At 42.9% G+C, this 23797-nt stretch overlaps 11 protein-coding genes across 11 annotated transcripts; 7 read left to right on the top strand and 4 right to left on the bottom strand.

Moving 5' to 3' along the window:
• Nucleotides 1–48: 48 nt before the first annotated feature.
• K450DRAFT_237255 (uncharacterized protein) lies at nucleotides 49–3556 on the bottom strand. The gene is made up of 10 exons (XM_051588395.1): nucleotides 2832–3556; nucleotides 2538–2759; nucleotides 2430–2457; nucleotides 2165–2359; nucleotides 1956–2108; nucleotides 1753–1887; nucleotides 1553–1685; nucleotides 1257–1477; nucleotides 905–1193; nucleotides 49–841 (listed from the first exon to the last, which is right to left on the bottom strand). Exons 1-10 carry the CDS (start codon nucleotides 3161–3163, stop codon nucleotides 354–356), a joined length of 2196 nt encoding a protein of 731 aa, XP_051445487.1. The 5' UTR covers nucleotides 3164–3556; the 3' UTR covers nucleotides 49–353.
• A 150-nt stretch (nucleotides 3557–3706) lies between these two features.
• K450DRAFT_237252 (uncharacterized protein) lies at nucleotides 3707–5025 on the top strand. Its single transcript, XM_051588394.1, has one exon. The coding sequence runs from the start codon at nucleotides 3953–3955 to the stop codon at nucleotides 4724–4726; it is 774 nt and encodes a 257-aa protein (XP_051445486.1). The 5' UTR covers nucleotides 3707–3952; the 3' UTR covers nucleotides 4727–5025.
• K450DRAFT_237250 (uncharacterized protein) lies at nucleotides 5026–5676 on the top strand. The gene has a single exon (XM_051588393.1). The coding sequence runs from the start codon at nucleotides 5324–5326 to the stop codon at nucleotides 5594–5596; it is 273 nt and encodes a 90-aa protein (XP_051445485.1). The 5' UTR covers nucleotides 5026–5323; the 3' UTR covers nucleotides 5597–5676.
• A 1374-nt stretch (nucleotides 5677–7050) lies between these two features.
• Nucleotides 7051–8806, top strand: K450DRAFT_237237 (uncharacterized protein). The gene is made up of 7 exons (XM_051588392.1): nucleotides 7051–7068; nucleotides 7154–7427; nucleotides 7508–7601; nucleotides 7664–7883; nucleotides 7947–8090; nucleotides 8155–8432; nucleotides 8519–8806. The coding sequence occupies exons 2-7, from the start codon at nucleotides 7248–7250 to the stop codon at nucleotides 8695–8697; spliced, it is 1095 nt and encodes a 364-aa protein (XP_051445484.1). The 5' UTR covers nucleotides 7051–7068; nucleotides 7154–7247; the 3' UTR covers nucleotides 8698–8806.
• A 374-nt stretch (nucleotides 8807–9180) lies between these two features.
• On the bottom strand, nucleotides 9181–10755 carry K450DRAFT_237235 (uncharacterized protein). Its single transcript, XM_051588391.1, has 6 exons — nucleotides 10577–10755; nucleotides 10400–10493; nucleotides 10098–10320; nucleotides 9882–10025; nucleotides 9537–9814; nucleotides 9181–9460 (listed from the first exon to the last, which is right to left on the bottom strand). Exons 1-6 carry the CDS (start codon nucleotides 10661–10663, stop codon nucleotides 9282–9284), a joined length of 1005 nt encoding a protein of 334 aa, XP_051445483.1. The 5' UTR covers nucleotides 10664–10755; the 3' UTR covers nucleotides 9181–9281.
• K450DRAFT_237231 (uncharacterized protein) lies at nucleotides 10756–12397 on the top strand. Its single transcript, XM_051588390.1, has 6 exons — nucleotides 10756–11021; nucleotides 11103–11196; nucleotides 11264–11486; nucleotides 11553–11696; nucleotides 11760–12037; nucleotides 12116–12397. Exons 1-6 carry the CDS (start codon nucleotides 10848–10850, stop codon nucleotides 12292–12294), a joined length of 1092 nt encoding a protein of 363 aa, XP_051445482.1. The 5' UTR covers nucleotides 10756–10847; the 3' UTR covers nucleotides 12295–12397.
• Nucleotide 12398: 1 nt separating this feature from the next.
• Nucleotides 12399–13581, top strand: K450DRAFT_237227 (uncharacterized protein). The gene is made up of 4 exons (XM_051588389.1): nucleotides 12399–12507; nucleotides 12576–13073; nucleotides 13151–13223; nucleotides 13312–13581. The coding sequence occupies exons 1-4, from the start codon at nucleotides 12466–12468 to the stop codon at nucleotides 13347–13349; spliced, it is 651 nt and encodes a 216-aa protein (XP_051445481.1). The 5' UTR covers nucleotides 12399–12465; the 3' UTR covers nucleotides 13350–13581.
• On the bottom strand, nucleotides 13237–14599 carry K450DRAFT_237219 (uncharacterized protein). The gene is made up of 5 exons (XM_051588388.1): nucleotides 14493–14599; nucleotides 14367–14431; nucleotides 14183–14289; nucleotides 13853–14113; nucleotides 13237–13785 (listed from the first exon to the last, which is right to left on the bottom strand). Exons 1-5 carry the CDS (start codon nucleotides 14525–14527, stop codon nucleotides 13696–13698), a joined length of 558 nt encoding a protein of 185 aa, XP_051445480.1. The 5' UTR covers nucleotides 14528–14599; the 3' UTR covers nucleotides 13237–13695.
• Nucleotides 14600–15842: 1243 nt separating this feature from the next.
• K450DRAFT_237217 (uncharacterized protein) lies at nucleotides 15843–17101 on the top strand. Its single transcript, XM_051588387.1, has 2 exons — nucleotides 15843–16126; nucleotides 16195–17101. The coding sequence occupies exons 1-2, from the start codon at nucleotides 15895–15897 to the stop codon at nucleotides 17010–17012; spliced, it is 1050 nt and encodes a 349-aa protein (XP_051445479.1). The 5' UTR covers nucleotides 15843–15894; the 3' UTR covers nucleotides 17013–17101.
• A 671-nt stretch (nucleotides 17102–17772) lies between these two features.
• K450DRAFT_237210 (uncharacterized protein) lies at nucleotides 17773–19090 on the top strand. The gene is made up of 3 exons (XM_051588386.1): nucleotides 17773–17847; nucleotides 17917–17987; nucleotides 18070–19090. Exons 1-3 carry the CDS (start codon nucleotides 17820–17822, stop codon nucleotides 19054–19056), a joined length of 1086 nt encoding a protein of 361 aa, XP_051445478.1. The 5' UTR covers nucleotides 17773–17819; the 3' UTR covers nucleotides 19057–19090.
• Nucleotides 19091–19223: 133 nt separating this feature from the next.
• On the bottom strand, nucleotides 19224–23767 carry K450DRAFT_237198 (uncharacterized protein). The gene is made up of 18 exons (XM_051588385.1): nucleotides 23597–23767; nucleotides 23430–23525; nucleotides 23298–23360; nucleotides 23092–23224; nucleotides 22929–23023; nucleotides 22612–22852; nucleotides 22442–22529; nucleotides 22051–22372; nucleotides 21822–21983; nucleotides 21582–21742; nucleotides 20993–21519; nucleotides 20613–20920; nucleotides 20453–20544; nucleotides 20210–20380; nucleotides 20060–20132; nucleotides 19905–19987; nucleotides 19467–19798; nucleotides 19224–19403 (listed from the first exon to the last, which is right to left on the bottom strand). The coding sequence occupies exons 1-18, from the start codon at nucleotides 23688–23690 to the stop codon at nucleotides 19391–19393; spliced, it is 3054 nt and encodes a 1017-aa protein (XP_051445477.1). The 5' UTR covers nucleotides 23691–23767; the 3' UTR covers nucleotides 19224–19390.
• Nucleotides 23768–23797: the final 30 nt, after the last annotated feature.

Below are 23797 nucleotides of genomic sequence, written 5' to 3'. Positions count from 1 at the left end.
TCATTAATTTGCTCACTATTGTGCAAGCCGATACGCCAAAGCTCAACTATGGAAGGCACCAGAGCTTCGCGTAGAAGACGACATCTACCTGTCGATGTTACAAGCTCCCGCTCATTAGGGAAATCGAATCGTCGTAATCTTCCCTTCTTGCACAATGCTCAGTCAAATATACAAGCTAATCGCATGCAGTATCTAACTGCCATTTGTATGGCACTGTTCGCCATCATTGCATGGCGCTTTCATAAACTATGGAGCGACAAGTTAGCAAATTGACGTCATTCAAAAATGACAATAGAGAGGATTGTAACTGAATCATATATGCAGTCAAGATGATATGCAACTTTATTGATACATTAGCGTCTGAGTGGCCGCTTTTCAGCAGCGGCGTCCAAATCATCACTCTCCTCTTCACTTTCTTCTTCATCCTCGTCCTCTTCTTCGCTGTCCTCCTCGGAGGTGGTGGCTTCGCTATCTTCTGAAGATAGAGCTTCTTCCTCTTCGCTCGTGTCATTGTAGAAAGCTTCCAAGTCATAATCTTCGCCATTCTTTTTCGCTTTGGGTGTCTGGGAATGCACAACATTGTAACCCCTGGCTTCCACACTGGAAAATGCTGTAGATGCGGGAGAACGACCTGAACCATCACGATACCTGCTCTCGAAGCTATCGCTACCAAAGCCTTGCTCCACAATCCGCGCCTGACCAACCGAGTTCCAGAAATCTTCCTCCACATCACGAACAGAAGGATCTGGCTGCTCTTGAGGATAGTCCGGTATTGGCTCATACCCGGGTAGACTATGTTTTACCATCATTGAAAGAGATCCTAAAGTGTACTCCGTTCGATCTATAGAACAATTTCAAATAAATACCATAGCCCATAATACTAATGATGGGTACGACTACCAACCTTGCATATCACTCTCCAGTACTGGAGGTTCTTTATCGGACAGTAGGATTTGTTTTAGGTGTGAGCTTAATACATGGCTATCGTCGTTGCTGCCTGATTTCTCTGCTTGAGCACTGTAAGGTAATGTCAGGCTTCTAAGTAAACGAGCACGATCTCTGATATCGTAGTTCTGATCATATCGTGCAAGATTAAGAACGTATTGATTCAAAAGACTGATGGTTTCGTGGCTCGGGTTTAAACACGTAAGTTTAGCGGAAAGGGTGAGGATCTGATACTTTACAACATCATGCTAGAAAAAGAACAATAAGTTAATATCACATTGTAATTGTCGCTGGCCAAAACCATCCCATACCTCGTCGGTGAATCCCTTAACGCCTTTGCGTAAGATGTCAGGTGCCGCTGCACTTATGTTCTCAGTATACTGGCCAACTAGCCAAAAGATATTGGCGCGGGCAACAGGTACTGTGGTTTTGTCGAGTAACTTGGCTAGGCGTATGATGGACTGCGTGTTTTCATTGCCACGAATTTGCAATAATCGCTTGATGACCGAGACAGATTCCGCAACAACCAAATCTACCAAAGCGTGCAGCAAGCGGATCAGTTTGGTAATCGAACAAGTGAGGTAAAGTCAACAAGTCCCGTACGTACCATTAGTACTCTTCAAAAGTTTCATCAATCCTTTCATACAGCGATCTGCAGTTTCTGGAACGGTCATGGCGCACTTGCCAATGGCTTGGATTGTTGATGCAACAAAATCCTTGTTGGGGCTCTTAACATATTGCTGTTAAAAGAAAGTAGTTTGAGTAATTGTACCTAGATAATTGAGTTCAAGCAGCAAAAAGTCGTACCTGTAGTTCCCCTAGTATTGAGTTTATGTTTTGCTCGGTAACGATGGCCGTCAATATGTCTAGTTTGGTATTTCTGATGAAGACTGAATCGGTAGATCGAACATAAAACTGTGACAAATATCCGTGGAAAAGGTACTGTGCAGAGTGGCTCTTTTAGCTCTCCGTATATGCTATTTATTCCAGCGAATGAAAATTTGACTTACTGGTCTACTACATGCCATGGTGGCAATGTTTGTAAGAATCACATACTGCAGTTCTCTGTGAGATCGAAGCAATCTGACCAAAGGCTTGGCCAATTGTGATGCTTCTTCTGACGGCGCAAGGTGAAAGTAAATGCGTGCAACTGCCATGACAACCTACATCTAAAGTCAGCATCAAAACTCTATTACATTGCCATTTTCGAGAATCTTACCCCGCTGTTGCGACTTTGAAGTAACGGCAGGCAGCTTTTAATCAAAAGACTGTGATCTTCATCCAACTCCACATCCTCAACCTCATCTTCAGACTGCTCCTCTACTTCTTCAGTAGATTCCTCGTCGGATGAGTCAGAGTAGAAGGATTCGTTTTTGGTATTGCTGGAGGTGACGGCCTTCGGCACCTTTATGCCCTATTAGGTAGCCACATAAGCATAAGCAACCCACTATTTGAAAAAATTACACTGTACACAAGCTGCTTACATTTGGATTTGGGTCTGTGAATTGATTACTGTTCCAAAAACCAAAAAAATTGGATTAGCGAATGATGTCAGTATACTTCCACAGTCGAGTGTCCATGCTCTTCCTTACCGGCCATATCGCAAAAGCAAATCCAAAACGGCTATCTGGCCCCATTCGTCAAGGTCGGTCAGCATGTTGCAAAGTTTTCGATAATAAGAATGTATCAAGTCGAATCGAGTGGGGCACACTTCGTTGAATGCCATGATGGTGCTCCCTATGGTGATAGCTGACCTATCCTTCAATAGTCCAGATATAATTTCAATTAAAGAATCTTCCTGTGTTGGATCCAGACTATGAGAAAAGCACAAGGGTAAGGTTTAACACATTGAAGCTTTCTTTCTTCGCTTATAAGGATATATTTACCTATAACACTTTGGTATAGCATGAGCAGCCGTTTTCCGTACATAGGGGCTCATATCCGCAACACATTTCTTAATACCCAGTAATACAATGGGACTGATGACTGGAACCCTGATGCCACTCATTACTCGAAGTGCCATAGCTCTAATGATCTGATTCTTATCGCCAAGATCTTTTTGGAAGGTATTGATGGATAATAGCGCAAGATCGGGTTCTTGCTCTGCATATCGTAAAAGGTATATATAAACAAGCTTTCGAATTTCGATATTTTGCGATACTACATTTTTGACGACGTCAGGGAAAAACTCGGACACATCGCGTCCTTTCGATATCATCTGTGATAAACATGTAGTTAAGTGACTTGTGAAGTGGATAGGTAGGAACACGGCAATCTCCACCGAGGACCATTTTCTAAACGAATAAATCAAAGCCAGGTGTTCCACATACCGCGATTAAACGTTTAAGACCATCCATTTTCTCTCTGTCATTCCTTGAATCAAGCTGTCTGCGAATGTTTCTCATCTTTTCTTCGGAAGTATCAAAGTATTGCGCTCCAGCATCGCCTCCAGGTAATCCAATTTCAATGGCATTATCCACCAGGCCTTGGGATACTTTTTGAGATAGCTTGGCTGCATTTTCAGCAAAGCTCATGGCTTTGCTTATGTAGTCGGCCATTGTGGACGATTCCAAGCAGCAACCGACTCTCGCGCACTTCAAACTCAACCCACTCCATTTGAGCAACAAACAGTATTTCTCTCATAAAAATGTCGCAGCCACGTCATGCTTTGATCAGCCCAGACCTTTTTTTTTTTCTTGCGCAACTTTCCAGCAATTTCCAGGAGCACGCAACATTACTAACATATGCGAAAAGCACCGTAGAAGAAGTGAAAAAGTTACTGAACAAATAATAAAAATACATGCGCACTTTAACAAAAAGTCAATAAAGAACAAGACCCTTTGTTGTCCTTTACCCCCACTCCAACCCCCTTTTATACGCAATCACACCTTTCCGGTGTTGTTGCTGTGCCGTCTTCCTCAATTCCAAAGCCAGCTTCAGTCAGACGATTTTTCCACACTCATTTTTCCCTTTCTTTCTCTCTCATCTCTTCTCTCTCATTGGAATTATGGAACTTGACGAATTTGTTGATATGGACTGGTTGAACTCTCACAGTTCCACCACGGATATCAAGGATGAATCTTTCGACACCTCTGACCCTTTCTACTATATGGACTCCACGTTTGAGCCTGATTTTATGTCGCAAGATATTGTCACCGACCCAGACTTAGATGCTTTAGACATTCAATCTTCACAAGTAGAATCTACTATCAAAGCTGAAGAACAACCTGCCATGGACACCACCGCCCCTGCTAGTGAAGTGAAGGTGGATAAGCCTGCCTTACCGCCAAGCTTTCCTTCTACTGAGCAGATAAAGCTTCTCATCGAAGCGGCAAAGAAACAACTGGCTTTGCAACAGCAACAACAGCAACAGTCAGCTTCCATGTCGACTGTGACACCATCTGAGACTCAGCTGGGAATCGAAGTCGACACCGCCGAAACCGCTCCCATCACCACCGTGTCTCCTGATAAGCTTACCATTAAGCAAGAGGAAGACAAGCCGGCTAGTTCAGAAGATTTCAGGCTAACACCTGAGAGAACCAGCCCATCATTTGGCCGTCGTAATTCTAAGATGGATTATGACTCTGATGAAGAAATCCACTCACCTGAAGATATCAAGAAAATGACTCCCAAGGAAAGAAGACAACTTCGAAATAAGATATCTGCGCGTAATTTTAGAGTACGAAGAAAGGGTAAGTGGTATGAGAAGCGATTGCGTGCTCTGAATTTTTTCAATAACACATGCTTTGACCCCTTTATTAGAATATATCTCCACGCTTGAAGCTCAAGTACAAGAGCACAAATCCTATGCCGATCAGCTGTTTGAAAAGCTATCCACGGTAGAGAATGAAAATATTTGCCTCAAGGCTGAGGTGGATTCTTTGCGCCGCCAAAATCAACTCCTTGCCACTCAACACATGGCATCCCCTCCGTCCCCTCCCACCTCATCCGATTTGGTGCGTACCGCTTCCAACTCCTCCAACGCTTCTACATCCTCCAGCAGCCGAATCAGTTCCCCTAGAATCAACCTCAACAAAGATATCAGTATCACTGGTAGCAAGGCTATCGATACATATCGTCAAGATACGCGCATCCTTGTGTCTAATGCTGTCATACCGACATGGAACGTGGAACAGATTTTGAAACAAGATATTAAGCCAGATGATATGTTGTTCAATACTGTGGCGCAATATATTGTTTCAAGCATTGCGACTTTCATGCTAATGGATAACCTCCAAAAACCATCTTGGTCCAACTGCCGTGTAGATCCTGCTCCTACTACCATCTCCCCAGCTTACATGGAATACCTTTATGACACTGTCATAATGTCTTCCTTGGGCGAAAAAGGATCAAGCTTCCGTTGGTGGAATGTTGCCGCATGCTAGATGTAGCAAAAGAGACGCTAAAATTCATTGTACATAAACTCTTCCTCCCCCCCTTTCTGAACCGAACTCGAAGACCTTTTAACCTTTTTCTTTGGCTGTATTTTTTTTTTCCCTTCTTTATAATTCACATTCCCCACTGCACACAAATTCCTCTCAAGCTCCCCCCTTTTTTTTATAAGAAAATTTTCTGCTTTACACCATATGTCCTTTTTTCTTTTCAATCGTACTTTCGCTCTCTTCATCAGCATATTGTAAGGGAACTTTGATAATTATGAAATTACAAGAAAATAACATTTCTGTTTCCAAACAAACAAAAAAAAAAAAATTGGGAACTTGGTGTGATTATCTGGGGCGTTGGGGGGGGGGAGACCCAGGCATTTTCTGGTTTCAGCGATGCTGCCGATATCAGTCATGTAACTGGCTCTAATTTTTCAGTCAACTGGCCATTTACATTCGGGTTGGCCAGACCATCTACTTCCTTGCCTCAGCCAACTTAACAAAACGCTCACGTAACTTTTCTTTGCCTTCCGGGAAATCGCGGTTGCGTGCTTATCGGCGCCAGGGCCGTTGTCTTCACCAGGCTACTCATTACTGCTTTGGTTCCTATCGAGAAATGCCCTTCTTGTGCGTGATATTTTGTCGCCTTGACTGCCTGAGCAGACGTAATATGACGTATAGTACACTCAGCAACGCTTTGACCCGCACCGGTCTTTCATACGATCGAAGATACATTGTGTTTCATTCCTCATTCATTTTACAAAGATGCATGCTAGACAAGTCATGTTGCTCTTCATTTATATACTGCCTAAAACGCTTCAACATGTTGGACGCACAGCCAGCTGTTTTTCTGCGAAATGGAAAACCGGGTACGTGCATTACTTCTCAGCGCGAAAGTCCGATGTTCAATTATCAGGCGTATCAGGAATGGATTTTTGGACTGCACCATCTTTATAAGTTAGATTTTGTTGATGGGAACGTAGGCGCAATATAACATAAAGTGTAGGAGTGCTGACGGCTACCATTCTTTCATAAAGGAGCTCTGAAAAGTGGATGTAATTCTGGCTGGCGCAGGTTAGTATAATGATCATGATAAAAAAAAGTCTAATCTGTTAGCTTGAAAAATCTGAATCCTAAATCATCCGATTCCTGCTGGCAAGTTTTTCATTATAGGTCTAGGTAGTGTCCTATGAATAAAAGTACAGCCTTACGCATAGAATTAGGTTGGAAATAGCTAATAGGGATCTCAAGGCGGGCAAAAGTTAGTTTGAAGGCTGATGCAACAGCAATGGCCCATGGACTCTCCATATCGGACAGATCACTACAGCTGTGCCCGAAACTTCGCATGGCGATTTGCTTAGCTTAAGTGACTAAACATAGTTGTAAATGCACCCGCCAATCATGGTAACCTCGAAATGGGTTATAGAACAAATTCTTTTTTGTTTTACAGTTATGATGTAAACCATGACACTTTGCTTAATCTCTGGAACTGGCAAAGAAAAGTGTCAATTTGTACTTCTGCCGCTCGCTTAGTGAAAAATGATGTAGAATGGTTGCAACTTTCAAGCTCGCAGAAAAGAAGAGCCTGTGCCTCATCCGCCCTCTTTTAAAATCTTGCAAGCCTGCCAGGCGCAAACCCGAGGATTTTTCGCAGGGATCCTTTGATTTATTTGAACCAAAATGAGACAGTAACGATTTCATCATCAGACATGAGAAGTATACTATTGACACTGTTCATGAGGTATAGCAAGACCCGTTGCTGTTTGGCATAGCATTCTTTGCCACACGACCTCTTTCAAAAATTGTAGTTAACTAGTCCTCATCAGGTGTGCATCCACTGATTAGCAGCCATTAAGAATTTCTCCAAGGCGGAGATTCCCAGCCTGTGTGTTTCCTCCGCTCCAAAATGTGCAAGCGCAGATGACGCGTCGACCCACACCCAAGGATTATATTAACGCCGAGTTACAAGTCCTTGGCGCTTTCTCTCTTCGATATCCACAAGTAGAAACGATCATGTCTTTGCCTATTAATATTCCTCAGCGTGAAATTGGAAAGACCGGTGTCAAAACATCCGTCGTTGGCCTCGGATGCATGAATTTGGTAAGCTATAAACGGACTATACAACTGGCATAAGCAGTCGGAATAGTTCTAAAAGGTCTAATCAATGCAACAAATTTCAGGCCCCAGGAGTATACGGAAAAGTTGATGATGCCGAGAGCATTCAGTTGCTCAACACAGCCTTGGAGATTGGATGTAACTTTTGGGACACAGCAGGTGGGTGGAGCGAAAACGGTAGTGCATGTTTCATAACTAGGACTCACTGGCTTCTACTGTAGATATCTATGGAGCAGACGGCTATAGCGAGAGGCTCATCTCCAAAGTCATCAAAGATCGAAGAGCGGAGGTGTTTTTGGCTACGAAGTTTGCATTTGACGTCAGCTCAGGCAAAATCAACGGATCTCCTGAATACATCGCGAAAGCTTGTGCTGGATCTCTAGAGAGACTGGGAACCGACTACATCGACTTATACTACATGCATCGTATGGATCCATCCACGTAAGGACGCAATACGGAGTTTGAATCCTGCCATACGTGATTTACTCAACGATCTGATTTCAGACCAATTGAAGAAAGCGTAAGTGCCATGGCTAAGTTGGTTGAGGAGGGAAAGGTCAAGTATCTTGGTCTATCTGAATGCTCTGCGGAAACTCTCCGTCGTGCACACAAAGTGCATCCCATTACTGCAGTGCAGATCGAATACAGGTAGGAAATGGTTGGTGGAATCTGTGGTGTTGCAATTTAATTTGTGTTAACATAACCAAAACAGCCCATGGACACTGGACATTGAAAAGAATGAGGTGTTGAAAACATGTCGCGAACTTGGTATTTCCATTGTTGCCTATTCACCTTTGGGTCGTGGCTTCCTTACTGGCAATTACAGATCAATTGATGATTTGGAAGAGAAGGACTGGCGTCGAAGCAACCCTCGGTTTAAGGGAGAGAACTTTGCCAAAAATCTTAAACTTGCTGATAGCATTAAGGAAGTTGCCGAAAAGAAGGGTGTGTCAGCTGCACAGGTTACACTTGCCTGGCTACTTGCTCAAGGTAAAAGAAACCTGGCGATTATTGACTCTTATAATGAAACGAAAAGGCATCCTGAAACACTAACGTGTGCGATCTGACTTGTACAGGCGACGATATTTTTGTTATTCCTGGAACTCGTAGAGAGAAATATCTGGTTGATAATGCTGCATCTGGTAGCCTTCAGCTCTCGAAAGAAGACTTGAATCAAATCCGAACTCTTTCAGAAGCATTCCAGCCTTCAGGTGATCGCTATGATCAATATGGAATGGATATGTTGAATCGTTAGATTCTAGTGACTATCAAGATTTTTCTTATTTTTTTCTTTCAAAAAAAAAAAGATCTCTTTAGGATGGGAGCAGTAACTTGATAATAAAAGATCCCACGTATATCCCACCATAGCCATCGAAAATATGCATAATTATTTGATCATTACAACTACTTACATGAAACCAATCTGACCTAATCTGTATGTGTATGAAGATATGAAGAAAAGACAACCTGTTGTGTAATATGTATACTAATTTTACTATGAAGATGAATCATACAAACGTCCCATACGATATTTCTCCGTGAATGGACGCATGTAAATCATTCCAATTTTTTTTCGAGATGACAATGAAGAATATAAATAATAAAAATCTTACTTCAGAGATTTGACAAGTCTCTACTTCTGCTATAACTCTCGTAAAGTGGTAATCGAGTCACAAATCCCACAGCACTAACACCTAGCTCAACGTTGTATATCTTCAACATGCAAACCGAAATACATATTTGCGCTTATTGACGACTAGAGAAATCAGCTTCGTTTATGGCAAGTTTCAGATCCTATTCTAACTGGAAAGTAATATCTTTACGTTGACTATTGAGCCTCTATAGATCTAAGGAATACATTCCCATTTCATCATATCGTGCACCAGCAGGTTGGAATGAATCTGCCAATGTTCGGATTTGATCCAACTCTTCTTTCTTCAGTTGAAGACTTCCACCAGCGGCATTTTCGAGAAGATACTTTTCTTTGCGAGTTCCAGGGATAACAAAGATATTATCGCCTGTAAATGTCACAAGTTAGACTCAATCCCTTTTGTCACCGTAAAAATGAAAGCATCTGCTATTTTTTTTTCTTACCTTGAGCAAGTAGCCATGCAAGGGTAACTTGTGCAGCTGTAACACTTTTCTTCTCGGCAACAGCCTTGATGCTATCAGCGAGCTCAAGATTCTTGTAGAAGTTTTCGCCTTGGAAACGAGGGTTGCCTCTACGGTAGTCGTCGGCATCTAACTCCTCAAAATTCCTGATGTTACCTGCGAGGAAGCCACGGCCTAAAGGTGAATAGGCGACTACAGAGATACCAAGTTCTCTGCAAGTTTCCAAGACATTGTTCTTTTCAATATCCAGAGTCCATGGGCTGTTGATACAATGTTAGTACCGAGCAAACCAAGTATAGTAAGTTCATTCATTATCTCTTGTCCTACCTATACTCCATCTGCACAGCAGTAATGGGATGCACTTTGTGTGCTCGGCGAAGTGTGTTTGCTGAGCATTCCGATAGTCCAATATACTTGATCTTTCCTTGCTCGACTAACTTGGCCAGAGCTCCTACAGTTTTTTCAATGGGTCTACACAAACGTGATGTTGAGTAAATTAATCGTGGGCGATATTCAACTTACATATTTGCAGCAAGGACTTACGTGGATGGATCCATGCGGTGCATATAGTACAAGTCAATGTAATCTGTTCCCAGCCTCTCTAAGGATGCCTGACAAGCCTTGGCGACGTATTCGGGGGATCCGTTGATTCTAATAGTACCTGAGCTGAAATCCACAGCAAACTTAGTAGCCAAGAAAATATCCTGCCTGCGATCCTTGAGTACCTTGAAGATGACTTTCTCGCTATGGCCCATGCCATAAATATCTATAATGAGCAATATTAGACTGTTGTTGAGGACTTGCATTGTGCGAATACATTGTTAGATTGATCGTGATTCACGCACCTGCTGTATCCCAGAAATTACACCCAATGTCCAGTGCTTTGTTGAGTAATTGGATGCTGTTATCGTCATCCACAGTCCCGTAAACGCCAGGAGCCTAAGTCAGGAATAAATTCAAATGCTTATTACTTCTTTTATTCCCATGATAAACGAGAAAATTTATAGACAGATCTGACTTACCAAACTCATACATCCAAGGCCAACAGCCGATGTTTTGACACCGGTCTTTCCAATTTCGCGTTGAGGAATACTTAAAGGTAGAGACATAATTGATTTTGTCAAATATCATATCGACCATTCAATACATGGTATATATACATCGAAAACTCCTTGCGTGCTGCCGCGTCATCCAAAATCAACTTCATTATTCCACCACGCAGCCATTTAATTTGGCCAGTGGCTGTCGAGGCGATTTCGGAGTTCGGTTAAACCTGGCGATCCCAGATTGTCGATGACGCGGCCCACACGCAAAGATTTGTTCGTACCGAAACCAAACATAGCTTTGTTTTTCTTCTTGTATTCGTCAAAACTATCAAACATGTCTATTCCGCTTATGATTCCTCAGCGTGAAATCGGAAAGACCGGTGTCAAAACGTCAGCTGTTGGCCTTGGGTGCATGAGTTTGGTAGGTTGACGCCGTTTAAACATTGGTTTTTCGGCACGAGAACTGAGAATATTGTGTGGTTTTAATTTGTCCGGCACTTAGGCTCCCGGTGTCTACGGAAGTGTTGACGACGACAATAGCATTCGCTTACTCAACAAGGCTCTGGAGATCGGATGTAACTTTTGGGATACCGCAGGTAATGAGTTGAGGACTACGTTTGTAAGTCCATGCAAGGTTATTGATTTGCTATAATCCACAACCAGATATCTACGGAATGGGTCATAGTGAGAAGATTATCTCCAAAGTGCTCAAGGATAGAAGACAGGAGGTGTTTCTCGCTACAAAATTTGCTATTGACCGCTCAGGACCAACCACCAAGATCAACGGTTCACCAGAATATTTAACAAAGGCGTGCGACGCATCTTTGGAGCGATTGGGAACTGATTATATCGACTTGTACTATTCCCATCGTATTGACCCCAACACGTATGTATATAGTGAAAGATTCGTTCTCGAGCGTTATGCAGTTGTGCTCATGTAGCTTGTCTTTAGACCCATTGAAGAAACCGTGGGCGCCATGGCCAAACTGGTCGAAAAAGGAAAGGTCAAGTATCTTGGGCTGTCTGAGTGTTCTGCAGATACACTTCGTCGCGCCTACAAGGTTCATCCCATTGCTGCCGTCCAAGTTGAGTACAGGTAAGGTGGGGCTTGATATGGATAATCTAATGTCGTTCACACCGGACTGATTTGTGTTTCTAGCCCGTGGACTCTGGACATCGAGAAAAATGGATTACTCCAAGCTTGTCGGGAGCTTGGTGTGTCAATTGTCGCCTATTCTCCGTTAGGACGAGGTTTCCTCGCTGGCAATATCAGACATTTCGATGATTTGGAAGCGGATGACTGGCGTCGCACCAATCCTCGCTTCCAGGGCGAAAACTTCACCAAAAATCTTAAACTCGCTGATAACATCAAGGCTTTTGCCGAGAAGAAAAACGTTACAGCTGCGCAGCTTACGCTTGCGTGGTTACTTGCTCAGGGTAAATTATACAGCCGATTTGTTATGGCCATGAAGAAAAGAGATAGAGACTAACAAGCTGAATTGACTAATGTAATAGGCGATGATATTTTTGTCATTCCTGGAACTCGCAAAGAGAAGTATCTTTTGGATAATGCTGCTGGCGGTGCTATACAACTTTCTAAGGCAGAGGTGAATGAAATCCGCAATACAGCAGTGACCTTCCAAGTTTCTGGAGAACGCTACCCCGAAGACGGTATGAAAGCCTTGAATCATTGATAAATTGTAGCTGGCGTATGTATATGAAATTCTCGTATGAAAATAAAATATGATATGGTGCTGCAAAAGTGCTCAGCCAGAATGAATTTGCCTGTGACTTGCCTTTGACCCTTGATTCACTGCAGCAATTTTCACAGAACAGAGTATCCAACTGATTGTTCACGTCCGAGAATGATCGATTCAGCAGTCTTGATAAAGCAAGGCGCAGAGGCTGTAGGTCCAAGTTCTTACATGTTGGTTTGACCCTCTCTCCTCCATTCGATTAACGGCTATATTTACAGCGCGTTTATGAGCTCAAGCCTTTCCTTACAAATCCCAATGGCTGCATTGTGAAGGAACGATTCAGTAAGACGTACCGACATCCAGTTCTCGACAAGCAGTTGACACATAGACGAGTATCACAAGAAGCAAGGTGCCTATTTCGATGCAGAAAGGCCGGTATCGATACCCCAGCATTGTACCTAGTCGACCCAGAAGCCGCCACTATCTACATGGAGCGAATTTTGGGACGAATACTCAAAGATATCATAATTGAAGGAAAGGCAGACACAGACGTCCTAGCAGATGCCATTGGAGCTGCCCTTGCAAAAATGCATGATGTAGACGTTGTGCATGGGGATTTGACGACCTCGAACTTAATGCTGCGAGATAACAACGCTTCATTGGTCATTATTGATTTCGGTTTAAGCTACGTCTCGAAACTACCTGAAGATAAAGCAGTCGACCTGTATGTTCTGGAGCGAGCATTTTCAAGTACACATCCACAGACTGAAGCATTGGTACGTGTACTTGAGAGAGTGAATTTACTTTCGGCTTGATGCCGTCAGTTTTTGCATACTGACTGATTGTCTTGCAGTTCGAACGCATCCTGACAAGCTATAAAACACACTGCAAGCAAGCAAAACCTACACTAAGCAAGTTAGAAGAAGGTAATTGGGATATTTTCAGGAGGTGTCAATCTTATTATCCAGCAAACCTTTCTGATACTGAGCACTTTATTTTTTTGGTCTATGCTAGTGAGATTACGAGGAAGAAAGCGAAGCATGCTGGGTTAAGACCATTTCATTAAAAGATATACCGGCCGGCATCCAGCACCAAGAATAATAAAATCCAAATGTCACCATCATAATTTGAATACTGTGCTTTATTTTATTTTTTGAGATTGTGGTGTACGTTTGCCAATAGATTGACTGGCAAGTTACAAAGGCTACATTAGACTTCCACAAAGAGTGCCAATTGGCTCAAGGGAATATTGAAGAGAACATCGAACGCAGGAGTGGTCAAAGAAAAAACGAGGTTCAATGTAGGCGGAAGGGGCAATTTTTGTGGAATATGTACAGGTTAGGTTGAGGGGAGAGTTATTTTTCACAAGTGTTGGAGTTGGGAATTGGCCTCGAAGATTCAAGCAGTTTGAGGCTGCATGAAGCCCATACGTTCACGTAGACGCTTTTCTCGGATCATCTGGAGGATATGCTTCATGCCTTGGCGTGCCTATATTGTCATCAGGTTTAGCAGATGGTCATAATAAACGAACTTGCAAACGAGAAAGGAGGTATACCTTTGCTGTATTCTTAGAGAAATTGCTTTCGCCGAACATCTCTATACGTTGGGCCATGCCCCATCCAAATTTGGAAATAATACGAGCTTCAGTCTTGACCGTAGTCATATCGGGATTGACGGGATGCGGTGTAATAGTTTGCGTTTCTTCGACCTGCATAATGCGAACATGATTGAGATTTCTAGTACGAGTGACCATTCGCATAGTCTTGGGGTCGACCAGGGATTCTTCGATAACATAGGCTTCCGAATTTTTGACAAACTAAAGGTAGGTAGGGTAAGGTCAGTATGGCGTTCGATAAATGGGAAAAAAAAAATTGAACCAGCGTACTTGTTGAGGGAACCACTTGGGTAATTTACCCTGCTTTAATACCAGTCGAGTGGTGGTAAGCACACCGTCATCATTGATACTTCTGTCGATAACATCGGCACAAAGAACTACATAAGATAGGGATATATATTTTCGACGTTAGTGGAGGAAAAATATGGGGAAGCACAGCAGGAAGGATTTTTACCATGCGATGCAAATGGATTTGGGTATCTCAACCAAAATGCATATGACACATTTTCCCAGGGATGGCTATTGGTAAATGGACATTAGTATAGACTATCATTTTAATCGGTAGCAAAGCGATACTTACTCATAAGCGAATGTGTGTTGGAAAAACTTCACCATGTTGAACACTGAAAGAAGGCAGTCGAACGACTAGCACAGAAAAAATACGATGGAGAAACATGCACGTGATCTGTCTCACGTGTGTTTATCTGTTGCCAAAAAAAAGTTGACAGCTGTTAAAACCGTTTCTTGGAATCGGAGGCCAAGTGCAAAAAATCAGATCATAAAAATTTCAACCCAGTATTTCTCTATGCTTCTGTATGCCTTCATTATTATTAGAATTGCTATGCTAGATTCACCTGAAAATGGGGTAGGCCAAAGACGTAATTGCTAGTTTGCGCCACCGCGGAGAAAATTTCTCCTGGTCTTCCGCTGTGAGTCAATTTAACCGAATTTATTATCTGATGCGGCTGTATCCAACCTGGGCATTCAAGAGATATACTGGTATATTGTATGTAACTGAACTCGTAGACTAATTTTAGTTGTATCAAACTAATCATAACACGAGATGGTTGCGGGAAGACTCGCTACAGCCTAGGTTTGTCATGGGGATTGCCTGGGCCGGTACCAAAGATTTCCCGACCAGACTAGCAGCGGCCAAATTTGTTGACTTGGCCTGTGATTGGAACATTCACCACAATAGCCTCCAATCCTTTGTGCGCTATTAGCTTTGTCGTTTCTTGGTAATGTAAGACTACCATTATTACAACAGCTTCACTTCTTGATCTTCCAACCAAAAATTTATAAAAGCGAATATTTCACTGTGCCATTTTCTCGCTAATAACGATACGAGGGTTGCATACAAGAGAACAAATAGAAACGTTGCCTCTCATGACTGGGCATTATAAACCACAGCCATATAAAATTTCATAGACATCAAACACCGATAAAGGCTATAGGTAATATATGCCGAGAAGTTAATAAGCGATGAAAGGTATTCAAGCGATGATTAGAAATGCCGAGCCGGACTCCATAATTTATCCGTGCAAGCATTGGTGTAAGCAGTCATAACAGCATGCATAAGGGCGGATGATAGTGTTAAATTGCCTAGCGATCGACATACGGATTACTGGTATAATCAGTCGACGGTGATAAAGAATGAGAAGCATGAGCGAGCCTTTTGATCGGTTTTGAAATTTGAAGCAGCATTACTCAGCATATGGCCGGTTATCGCCTGTGTTGGAAATTGAATAAAAGTGAACGGGAAATACAATAATTTAGGGTGGCTACTAAGATTTCTAGAACACCTGACACGTCTTGACAAATGAGAGAGAAGATATTTGAGTAGGGACCAACATGAATCAAATTCAGGTAATTAATAATGCTTTTCCAGCGGTTACCAATCATCGTATATATAAGGGGCATTGGTGGGCACGGCTCCCAATTTACTTTTTCAAATACCGTCACTCACACACATTCACAATTCAATGACCCAACGGCCAGGGAAAAAGGTTTTAGTCACTGGTGTAGCTAGCTATATCGGCATTCATGTTGCTGATCAATTTTTGCAAGCTGGATACCATGTCCTTGGTACTGTTCAAACGGGTGAAAGGACAGATCACATTGTTAAATATTTTTTAAAGTACGGACATGGTAAATTCGTTGTCCAAGAAATTGGATACCCAGCGGAGGACAATGTTTATGACTTCGTTGTTCAAGGTACGTACAAAACGCAATTTAATAGCAACATGTCACGATGAAATTTAGTAATTAACCATCTTTGGCAGGAGTCGACATTATTGCTCATGTTCCTCATGTCGTTTATGGTAGTGTCCCGGGGAACCCAATGATCCACGTTATTGAGCCAGCTGTGAAGAGCATGTTGACTCTACTCAATTCAGCTCATCAATACGGCACAAGAGTCAAGCATATTGTCATCACGTCCAATTTGGCCAGCATCTTACACTTGGATACCAAACCTGGATACGAGTACAGCGAGGACGACTGGAACGACTGGGCAATGGCCACTGTTGAGAAAAACTTAAGGATCGGCAACCAAAATGATCCAATAATAGCTTATTGTGCTAGCAAGTATAAAGCTGAACAAGCAGTCTGGGAATTTCGAAAGCAGTATACACCACGATTCGCCATAACCACCATTATTCCATCGTATGTCGTGGGGCCAGTCATCCCTCGTCCAGAAACAACGAGAGACGTTGAAGATGTGTCATCTGTGAGACATTTTATACGGTACTTTTCTGGAGAAGCGCAAGACCCAAGGCTTAATACATTCAGTGGCAACTATGTCAGTGTCGTCGATGTTGCCCTTGCTCATGTCAAAGCAGCGCAACTGGGCAAAGCCGTCGACGGGGAACGATTTATTGTCGCAGCTGGAGAGTTTTGTTTCCAGCAACTAGCCGACATACTTCGAGAAACATTTCCCGAAAGAAGCGAAATCATAGCTGAAGGGCATCCTGGACAATATACTCACCCTGTACAACTTGTCAACAGCACCAAAGCTCAAAAGGTGTTGGACATTCAATATACACCCATGAGGCAGGTCATTGTAGATACCATCGAGAGCTTTAAACACCTGTATTTATAGAGGAACCAATAGTCAAAAACATGTTTTTCCACATGGCAACCTGTAAATAATGTAATAAAAGTAATTACCCAAAAATTGCTAGGCAACGAAAAGGCATAAGTGGAAGTGGATCAGCCTGCAAGTGAAGCAGCGTAAATGCCCACATTTTTTTTATCTTTTAATTTTTTTATCTTTATTTTTGAGCGAGCAAAAGTGGTGTCAATGTCGCAAAAGCGTCGTCTTCCTTGCTGGATAGAGCCATTGCCCATCTCGTCGTGATACCCCACGTCAACATAGCCTCACACCTTCATTGATATTCTGGAACCTCCAAGGCTTAATTATATCAGTGAAACAGGATTACTAATCTTGGGGCGGGCCAACAGAAGACCGTATCAATTGACTCACAGCTAAAAAAAAAAGGGAATCAGATAGCATGCGTCAGCCTCCCTTTCACCTCTATTCTTTTCTTCCCACTTCTTTTTTCCAAAATTCCGTCGACTCACTATGGAGAGCGCACTACTTCAAAATTCGCCTTTCACTATCTCTGACGATCAGTTCGATCCAAGCACTGTAGACTTACTTGCTGATGCTATTTTCAGCAACTCCATACAGCGAAATAAAGCTCGGCGCTCGACTACAGGAGACGACAAGCGCAAATTTGACCAGGTAGATGGCGCTATCAGGTCAGCAAATCCCCCAAAAACTACTCGTGAGTTCGACTTCTTTCACTTTTTATCCTAGTCAACCGACTCACTCATATTTAAACGGCGCCTTCCCTGTCTTTCTTTGAATTTCCCAGACACCAACCATAGAGACTCTGTCCATTCCATGAGTTCTAACGACTCTGGCATTAGTGGTAAATAGACATCTTTCATATCCGAAGATGTCTTGTGCTAGTATATTAAAATTTATTTTATATTAGTAGACAAGTTATCTCCTGGCGCAAAGCCACAAGGCAAGCGACCCGGCCGAAAGCCGCTGGACCCATCCAAGTTGGTGAGTAGTCTTTTACCAACATTCATAGGGTCATTTGTGCCATATTTGGTTTTTGTAACGTTTCACTAATGCCCATCAGGAGAATACCAATGATCCAAAGCAGAAACGCAAGGCGCAAAACAGAGCTGCGCAGCGAGCATTCCGCGATAGAAAAGAAAAATATGTCAGCGAGTTGGAAGATAAAATCGCAGAACTCGAGGAAGAAGCGGCAGATTGGGCCGGTAAATATGAACAAGAAACGAAGAACCTTAAGAAGCGAGTTGAAGAACTGGAAGCAGAAAATTATGTACTCAAGGGTACAGCATTCACATTTGACTTTCCTTTGGAAAAGGCAAAAGCATCAGCAACACACACTACTACTTCCCATTCACCACCCAAGGATGCAGAGTCTGATGCTTTCAGTAGTCCACAATTCTCTCGTGATAGTAGTTATCCATTTGAATCCAATAGCGAAAATAATTCCACGGCCAATTCACCTCCTAGTCTAAAGGAAGATAGTCCTAATAGTGTCAATAAGGATAGCTTGTTCAGTACCAGTTTCGGCGACAGTACCAGCAACAGCCTCTTTAACGATAGTAACGATCTATTCTCTACGACTTTCCCTACCACCAGCGATGATAACAAGGATACCCAACAACAGTTTGATCAACTTCTCTCCGAGCCTATATTTGATCAATCTGGCGGTCTGACGGAGTTCATGAACTCGGCGTTCACCACCAACAATATGGATCCAACCTTGTTTACTGAGTATCGTTTGCCAACCAACGCACAAATCGATACTGGTATCGATCATCTTCCCCCGCTCTTCGAGGGGGATATGGATGACCTTGGTTTCTCACCCGTCAGCTCGGAACCCAACATCACTGACATTGAACATGATCGACCCAGTGCATGCTCTGAAAACTGGAGGCGTCTTAAGAAGCATCCGTATTTTGATGATATGGATTTAACGTGGCTGTGCGAAGAAATGCGAAGCAAGGCAACATGTCGTGGATCGATATATAGATTATCAGAAGACGATGTTGATAAGGTCTTGAAGCGCCTTGATAACTATGGGCAACTCAAATGAACCAAAGATGCCCCCCGTCTCTTTCATTTCGCTTGATTTCCGCCCTCCACTCTACCTTTTAGTGCGCCTTACCATACCAAAACTTTAAAGTTCTTTTCCATATTTACTGCATCCCCAACCTTTCGCTCCCTCCCCTCCTCACTTTGACAAGATTGATCTTCGTTTGTATATATGTCTAATTTTTTTTTTTTTTATATTTCAATGTAATGGGTTTTTTTTAAAACACAAAAACTGCATGCTTGCTTTAGAAACACGCCAATGTGATTAAAGCCTTTTTATATGTTGACATAGGTGACGCGCAGATCATCGTGATGTATTCAGCTTGCAAAAGGCATTAAATGCCATACCTGTAAAGATAAGATGTTTAGCGCGGAAGGAATATACGGGAGACAAGAGAGAAAAGAACGTACCACTTGGAGCGGCAATCAACGGCCTGTCTTCTGACCAAACGCTTATTGTCATCAAGACATAAGCTGAGCTGCTTGATAGCATAAGTGGAGTGAGGTTGCAGAACGTCTCTGGTAAGACTGACGGGGAATTGAGCAAGACAGGTTAATGCGCTGATGCGGACAGCCATTTGTTTGCTATGTTGTGCGACTTGTAGCAGTGCAGGGACCAATCTGCGAACATGCTGAGATATAATTTCAGGAGCGTCAATCACGGCGATGCGGAACGTATCTAGGGTGGAAATTTTCAGGCTTGCATCGTCAAGCTCAAGGGAATCGAGCAAAAGTGGTATGAGCTGCATAATGGGGCGAGCAGAATGGTCAGTCAGGTTTGCAAACAAAAATTTTCGTCCTATGATGGTTGCCTTTTCTGTGCGTATCACTAATAGCCAATACACTTACGGGTGGAAGCTCGTTGAGAAGGACTTGCTTGCGCACATTGCGCAGCAAGTAGGACAAGGCGATTAAATAATTGGGCTTGATATCTACGACACCAAGGAGAACAGGTCACTAACGACGGCATGAAGGAGATCCTCACAGAATATCATGTCTCTTACCTGCTTGAGAAGACTTAAAATTCTCCACCAGTTTAGGAAGACAGTAGTTGAAAAATCTTTGTTTGTAAAGTAGCTGGATGGGAAAAGATTGCCATGCATTAGAGCTTTGATAATCGGATATCCAAAAAATATGTAAATATATTTACTCACATTTAAAGTAGCACCAGATGCTCTGTTCAAAACCAGGTTATCATCCCCAACGATAAGCTCGAACCCGTGGGCAGTGCGACCTCCGAGTACCGGAGAAGCACACCAAGTGATCAACTGATCAGTGATGGTATATCCAATGGGTTTGGCCATAAGCACAAGGGCCTTGCAAGTCTATAGGGGGGTCTCGCCGTTAGAAACGCATGATTTGTGCTCACTTAAGAATAAATATAAGACGATGCTTACCCAGAGCAATATGGTCAGAGCAGCGTGGTTGCTTTCAGCAATGGGGACTAGCTTGGACACCAAGCCTTCAACATAGGTGTTCCTCACAGCATCTGTACCCCAAATATTTAGCCATACAGCGCATACGTATGGAACAATCTCACTGATCAAATGAACTTACCGTCTGCCCACTTGTTAACAATAGCACCATGAAGCTGGGCAAGAGCAATAACCTGCAGTTCGCAGGAGGAGGAGGAAAGAGCTGCACTGACGAGTTCATCTAAAAATTCTTCATGACTAGCGATGGGTAGCTGAACTGTACGTGAGTAGGAAGACACAGCCACCGCAAATAAGGTGCTAGTCTTCTTTTGAGCATCAGGGCTTGATGCGTCCAAGGGTTTAAATGTGTGGTCTGATTCAAGCTTAAGGCTAGAGAGATCGCTCTTGGTGTATATGTCGAACAGGCGGTTGATATACTCAGATTGAACACTGAAATAACGTACAGCATATCAGTAAACCATTCAAACTCGCTGCGAATGTAACAGAATAACCTGAGCTCACCTAGCCTCGAGATGTTGGAAAATTACGGCAGTGATGGAAGCGATAACGGAAAGAATGCGATCGTCAAGTATCGAGCTGGTGGTTTGACTGGCAAGTGATGCTGATATACACTGTCCAAACAACTTCTCAAAAACCAAATCGACCCATTTGCCAATATCTTGCTTCTCCGTTTTCTGCTGTAAGATGGTGTCGAAAGCATGGATGATTTCGTAGGCATATATATATTGTTCTGGCTGTTGGCGGGTTGCCGTCTCAAACTTGGATACTAATTGTATACCAACGACATCAAAGATGGCAGGCATTGAGGACAACTCGGTCAAGTACTCAAGGTTTTTCTGGTGAGCTGAAGCCTTGTCGTCTGCCTCAGAAGCTGGCATGGTATCCATTAGTACAGGAACGGTGTAGTCTAAAATTTGCTGCTGTTGTGTTTTGGCGATAGACAATAGCGATGACAATGCTTTGACTTGCAGCTCGTTGTCATTTTGATCCACCAAGATTTTTGTAAATGTTCGGACTGCCAACCCAACCTATAAAGTAATAATGTCAGCTCCATGAAAGTGTTTGTGGAGTTTGAAGGAAAAACCTATACCTCATTATCAGCTAAGTAATTCTTCATGAGAGTCATGACATGAAGACCTTTTATGCCTGCCAGACGAAGTCCATTGTATTCGTTTGACGCCGTAGTTGCTGACTCAAACAATTCCCAAAGGCGATCTTTATAACCCAACAGAGGAGTCTGAAAGTCAGCATCTATTCAGGTTGGAAGAGAGAAAGGGTTTAGACGACCGACTCATGGACCTGAAACGAACTACATCAATGTGAGATTTACCATTCTTTGCGTCAGTTCTTTCTCCATACAGGGTCTTGCTAGCTTCCAAGAACTCCAAAAGAACATCTAGTACAGCCTTCTTCTGCGTAGCTAAATCCGTTTCTCTATGATGTCTAAGCAAAATTGGCATGATGGCATCGATTATGGAGTTGAAAGCAGGGTCTACGAAATTGTAAAGCCATTAGGATACAAATCAAATCATTTTCCATTGATCTACCGCTTTACATACCAGAGGCAGAGGCAGCAGCTCGTAAAATCCGGCCGGCCGGCTTAGCGTTTTTGAGCTCTGGATCTTTCAAATTGACCATGCACTCAACCACCAGTGGCTTCAATGCATTCTCGGCTGGATCATTGGCGCTATCGCTGCTAATCGTTGTACTCAGAGCAGCTACGACTTGGTGGATAGCCTCAAGAGCTGTGTCTTCAAGAACCGGGTCAGTGGCATGGAAAACTTCAACCTTGAGGGCATCAAACAATTCATTGATATCCGGCAATAAGGCATTAGCACCATAAACCGGTGCACATTCAGCAATAGTTTCCATGGAGTCTTTCTGTTAGTTTAGGACGACGATGTTAGATGTGTCTTACTGCATTAGATCGAAGATGGAGTCTGTTAATACCTTTGCACTACCAGAACTGGATGACAACTTCTCCAATAACAAGGGCATAGCGAACTTTGCGAACAAAGGTGAGCTAGACAAACTGTGTCTAAAGATCCAAAATGTAAAGTGGGTCAGCGCATATACATTAGATCGATACCGATAAACCTTTCAAAACACTCATAGTTTACCTCAAGGTAATTTTCAAATCTTCGGCAGTGATACCGTATGGGTCATCCGGAGGAGGCTTAAAGGTGATTGGAAAGTAACAGAATGTGACCTCAAATAGATCTTCTACGTGGTTAGAGATATCAAAGTTCACAACAATCTCCTTGACGAGTGCAAAAGCCTTCATCAAATTTCTTGGGTCCTTTTCACCATCCATTGCCTGGCTGAATCCAAATACGAATTCGTTGTTCATTGATCTCAAAGCTATCACAATGGTTAAAGATGAATATTCATTTTCGATGACAGATCATTTTACTACAAAGAGTACAAGCAGACTTACCACTAGAGTACCTTGCTACCAGCGATCCTATTATTGAGAAAACTCTATATCTGGCAGTCTGAGGGAAAGATTGTGTCTTGACATTTTCAAACAGCCTAACCATTGCATTAGTCCTATTGGATCGGCAAAGCCCTTTCCTTCCAGGATGCAAACCGGCACTTACATCTTGGAAACAGTCACGGCACTCTTCTCCTTGAAGTTATCGAAAGTGACGAGGGCATCGATTCCCTCTAGTAGTTTCGGGACACATGTTTCGTCTGAGAGGCGATCACAATAGAAATGGACCAACACATCAACTAGGTGGAAGGATTTAGTATACTTCAGCATCCTTTTTATCAATGAAAGCATATTGTGTGAGCAAGAAAGTACCTGCTGCCGCATTGATGCTGGATTGATTGGTTTCGGAAAGCACATGGGACAGCAATCCGGTAGCTGAGAATGAGATCATTTGTCAGCAACACTTTCAGTAACGACGTAGATCTGAATACCATGAGGCTCTACCTTTAGCTCGAATGAAGCCATCGTCGTTGGTGAGATATTCACCGAGGGATTGGATCAATTGCAGTAAATTGGCTTGAGTGTCTCCGGAATTGACAACTGTTGCGATGGCAAATACGGTCAATTGAAGGTGTCGGTTACTAGGGAGTGGGATCAGCAGCCGCACTTACTTTTCGAGATGTCATCGGAGGCAGAGACAGCCTCGGCTGAAGCATCGCCGGTTGCCACCATGTATTTAGCGACATGCTTGTCCATTGAAGTCATAGCGAAGATGGGAGACTGTCAGTTTCAAGCTTAAGCTGATGGATTGCAATTGCGAAATTTGTGACAGCTGTCTGTTTGATCAACCCTGCCTGCCTGGAAATCTTTTT

This window comes from Umbelopsis ramanniana (assembly GCF_025399195.1).
Source record: "Umbelopsis ramanniana AG unplaced genomic scaffold K450scaffold_21, whole genome shotgun sequence".
Lineage (NCBI taxonomy): Eukaryota > Fungi > Mucoromycota > Umbelopsidomycetes > Umbelopsidales > Umbelopsidaceae > Umbelopsis > Umbelopsis ramanniana.
This window is presented reverse-complemented; position numbering and strand designations above follow the sequence as displayed.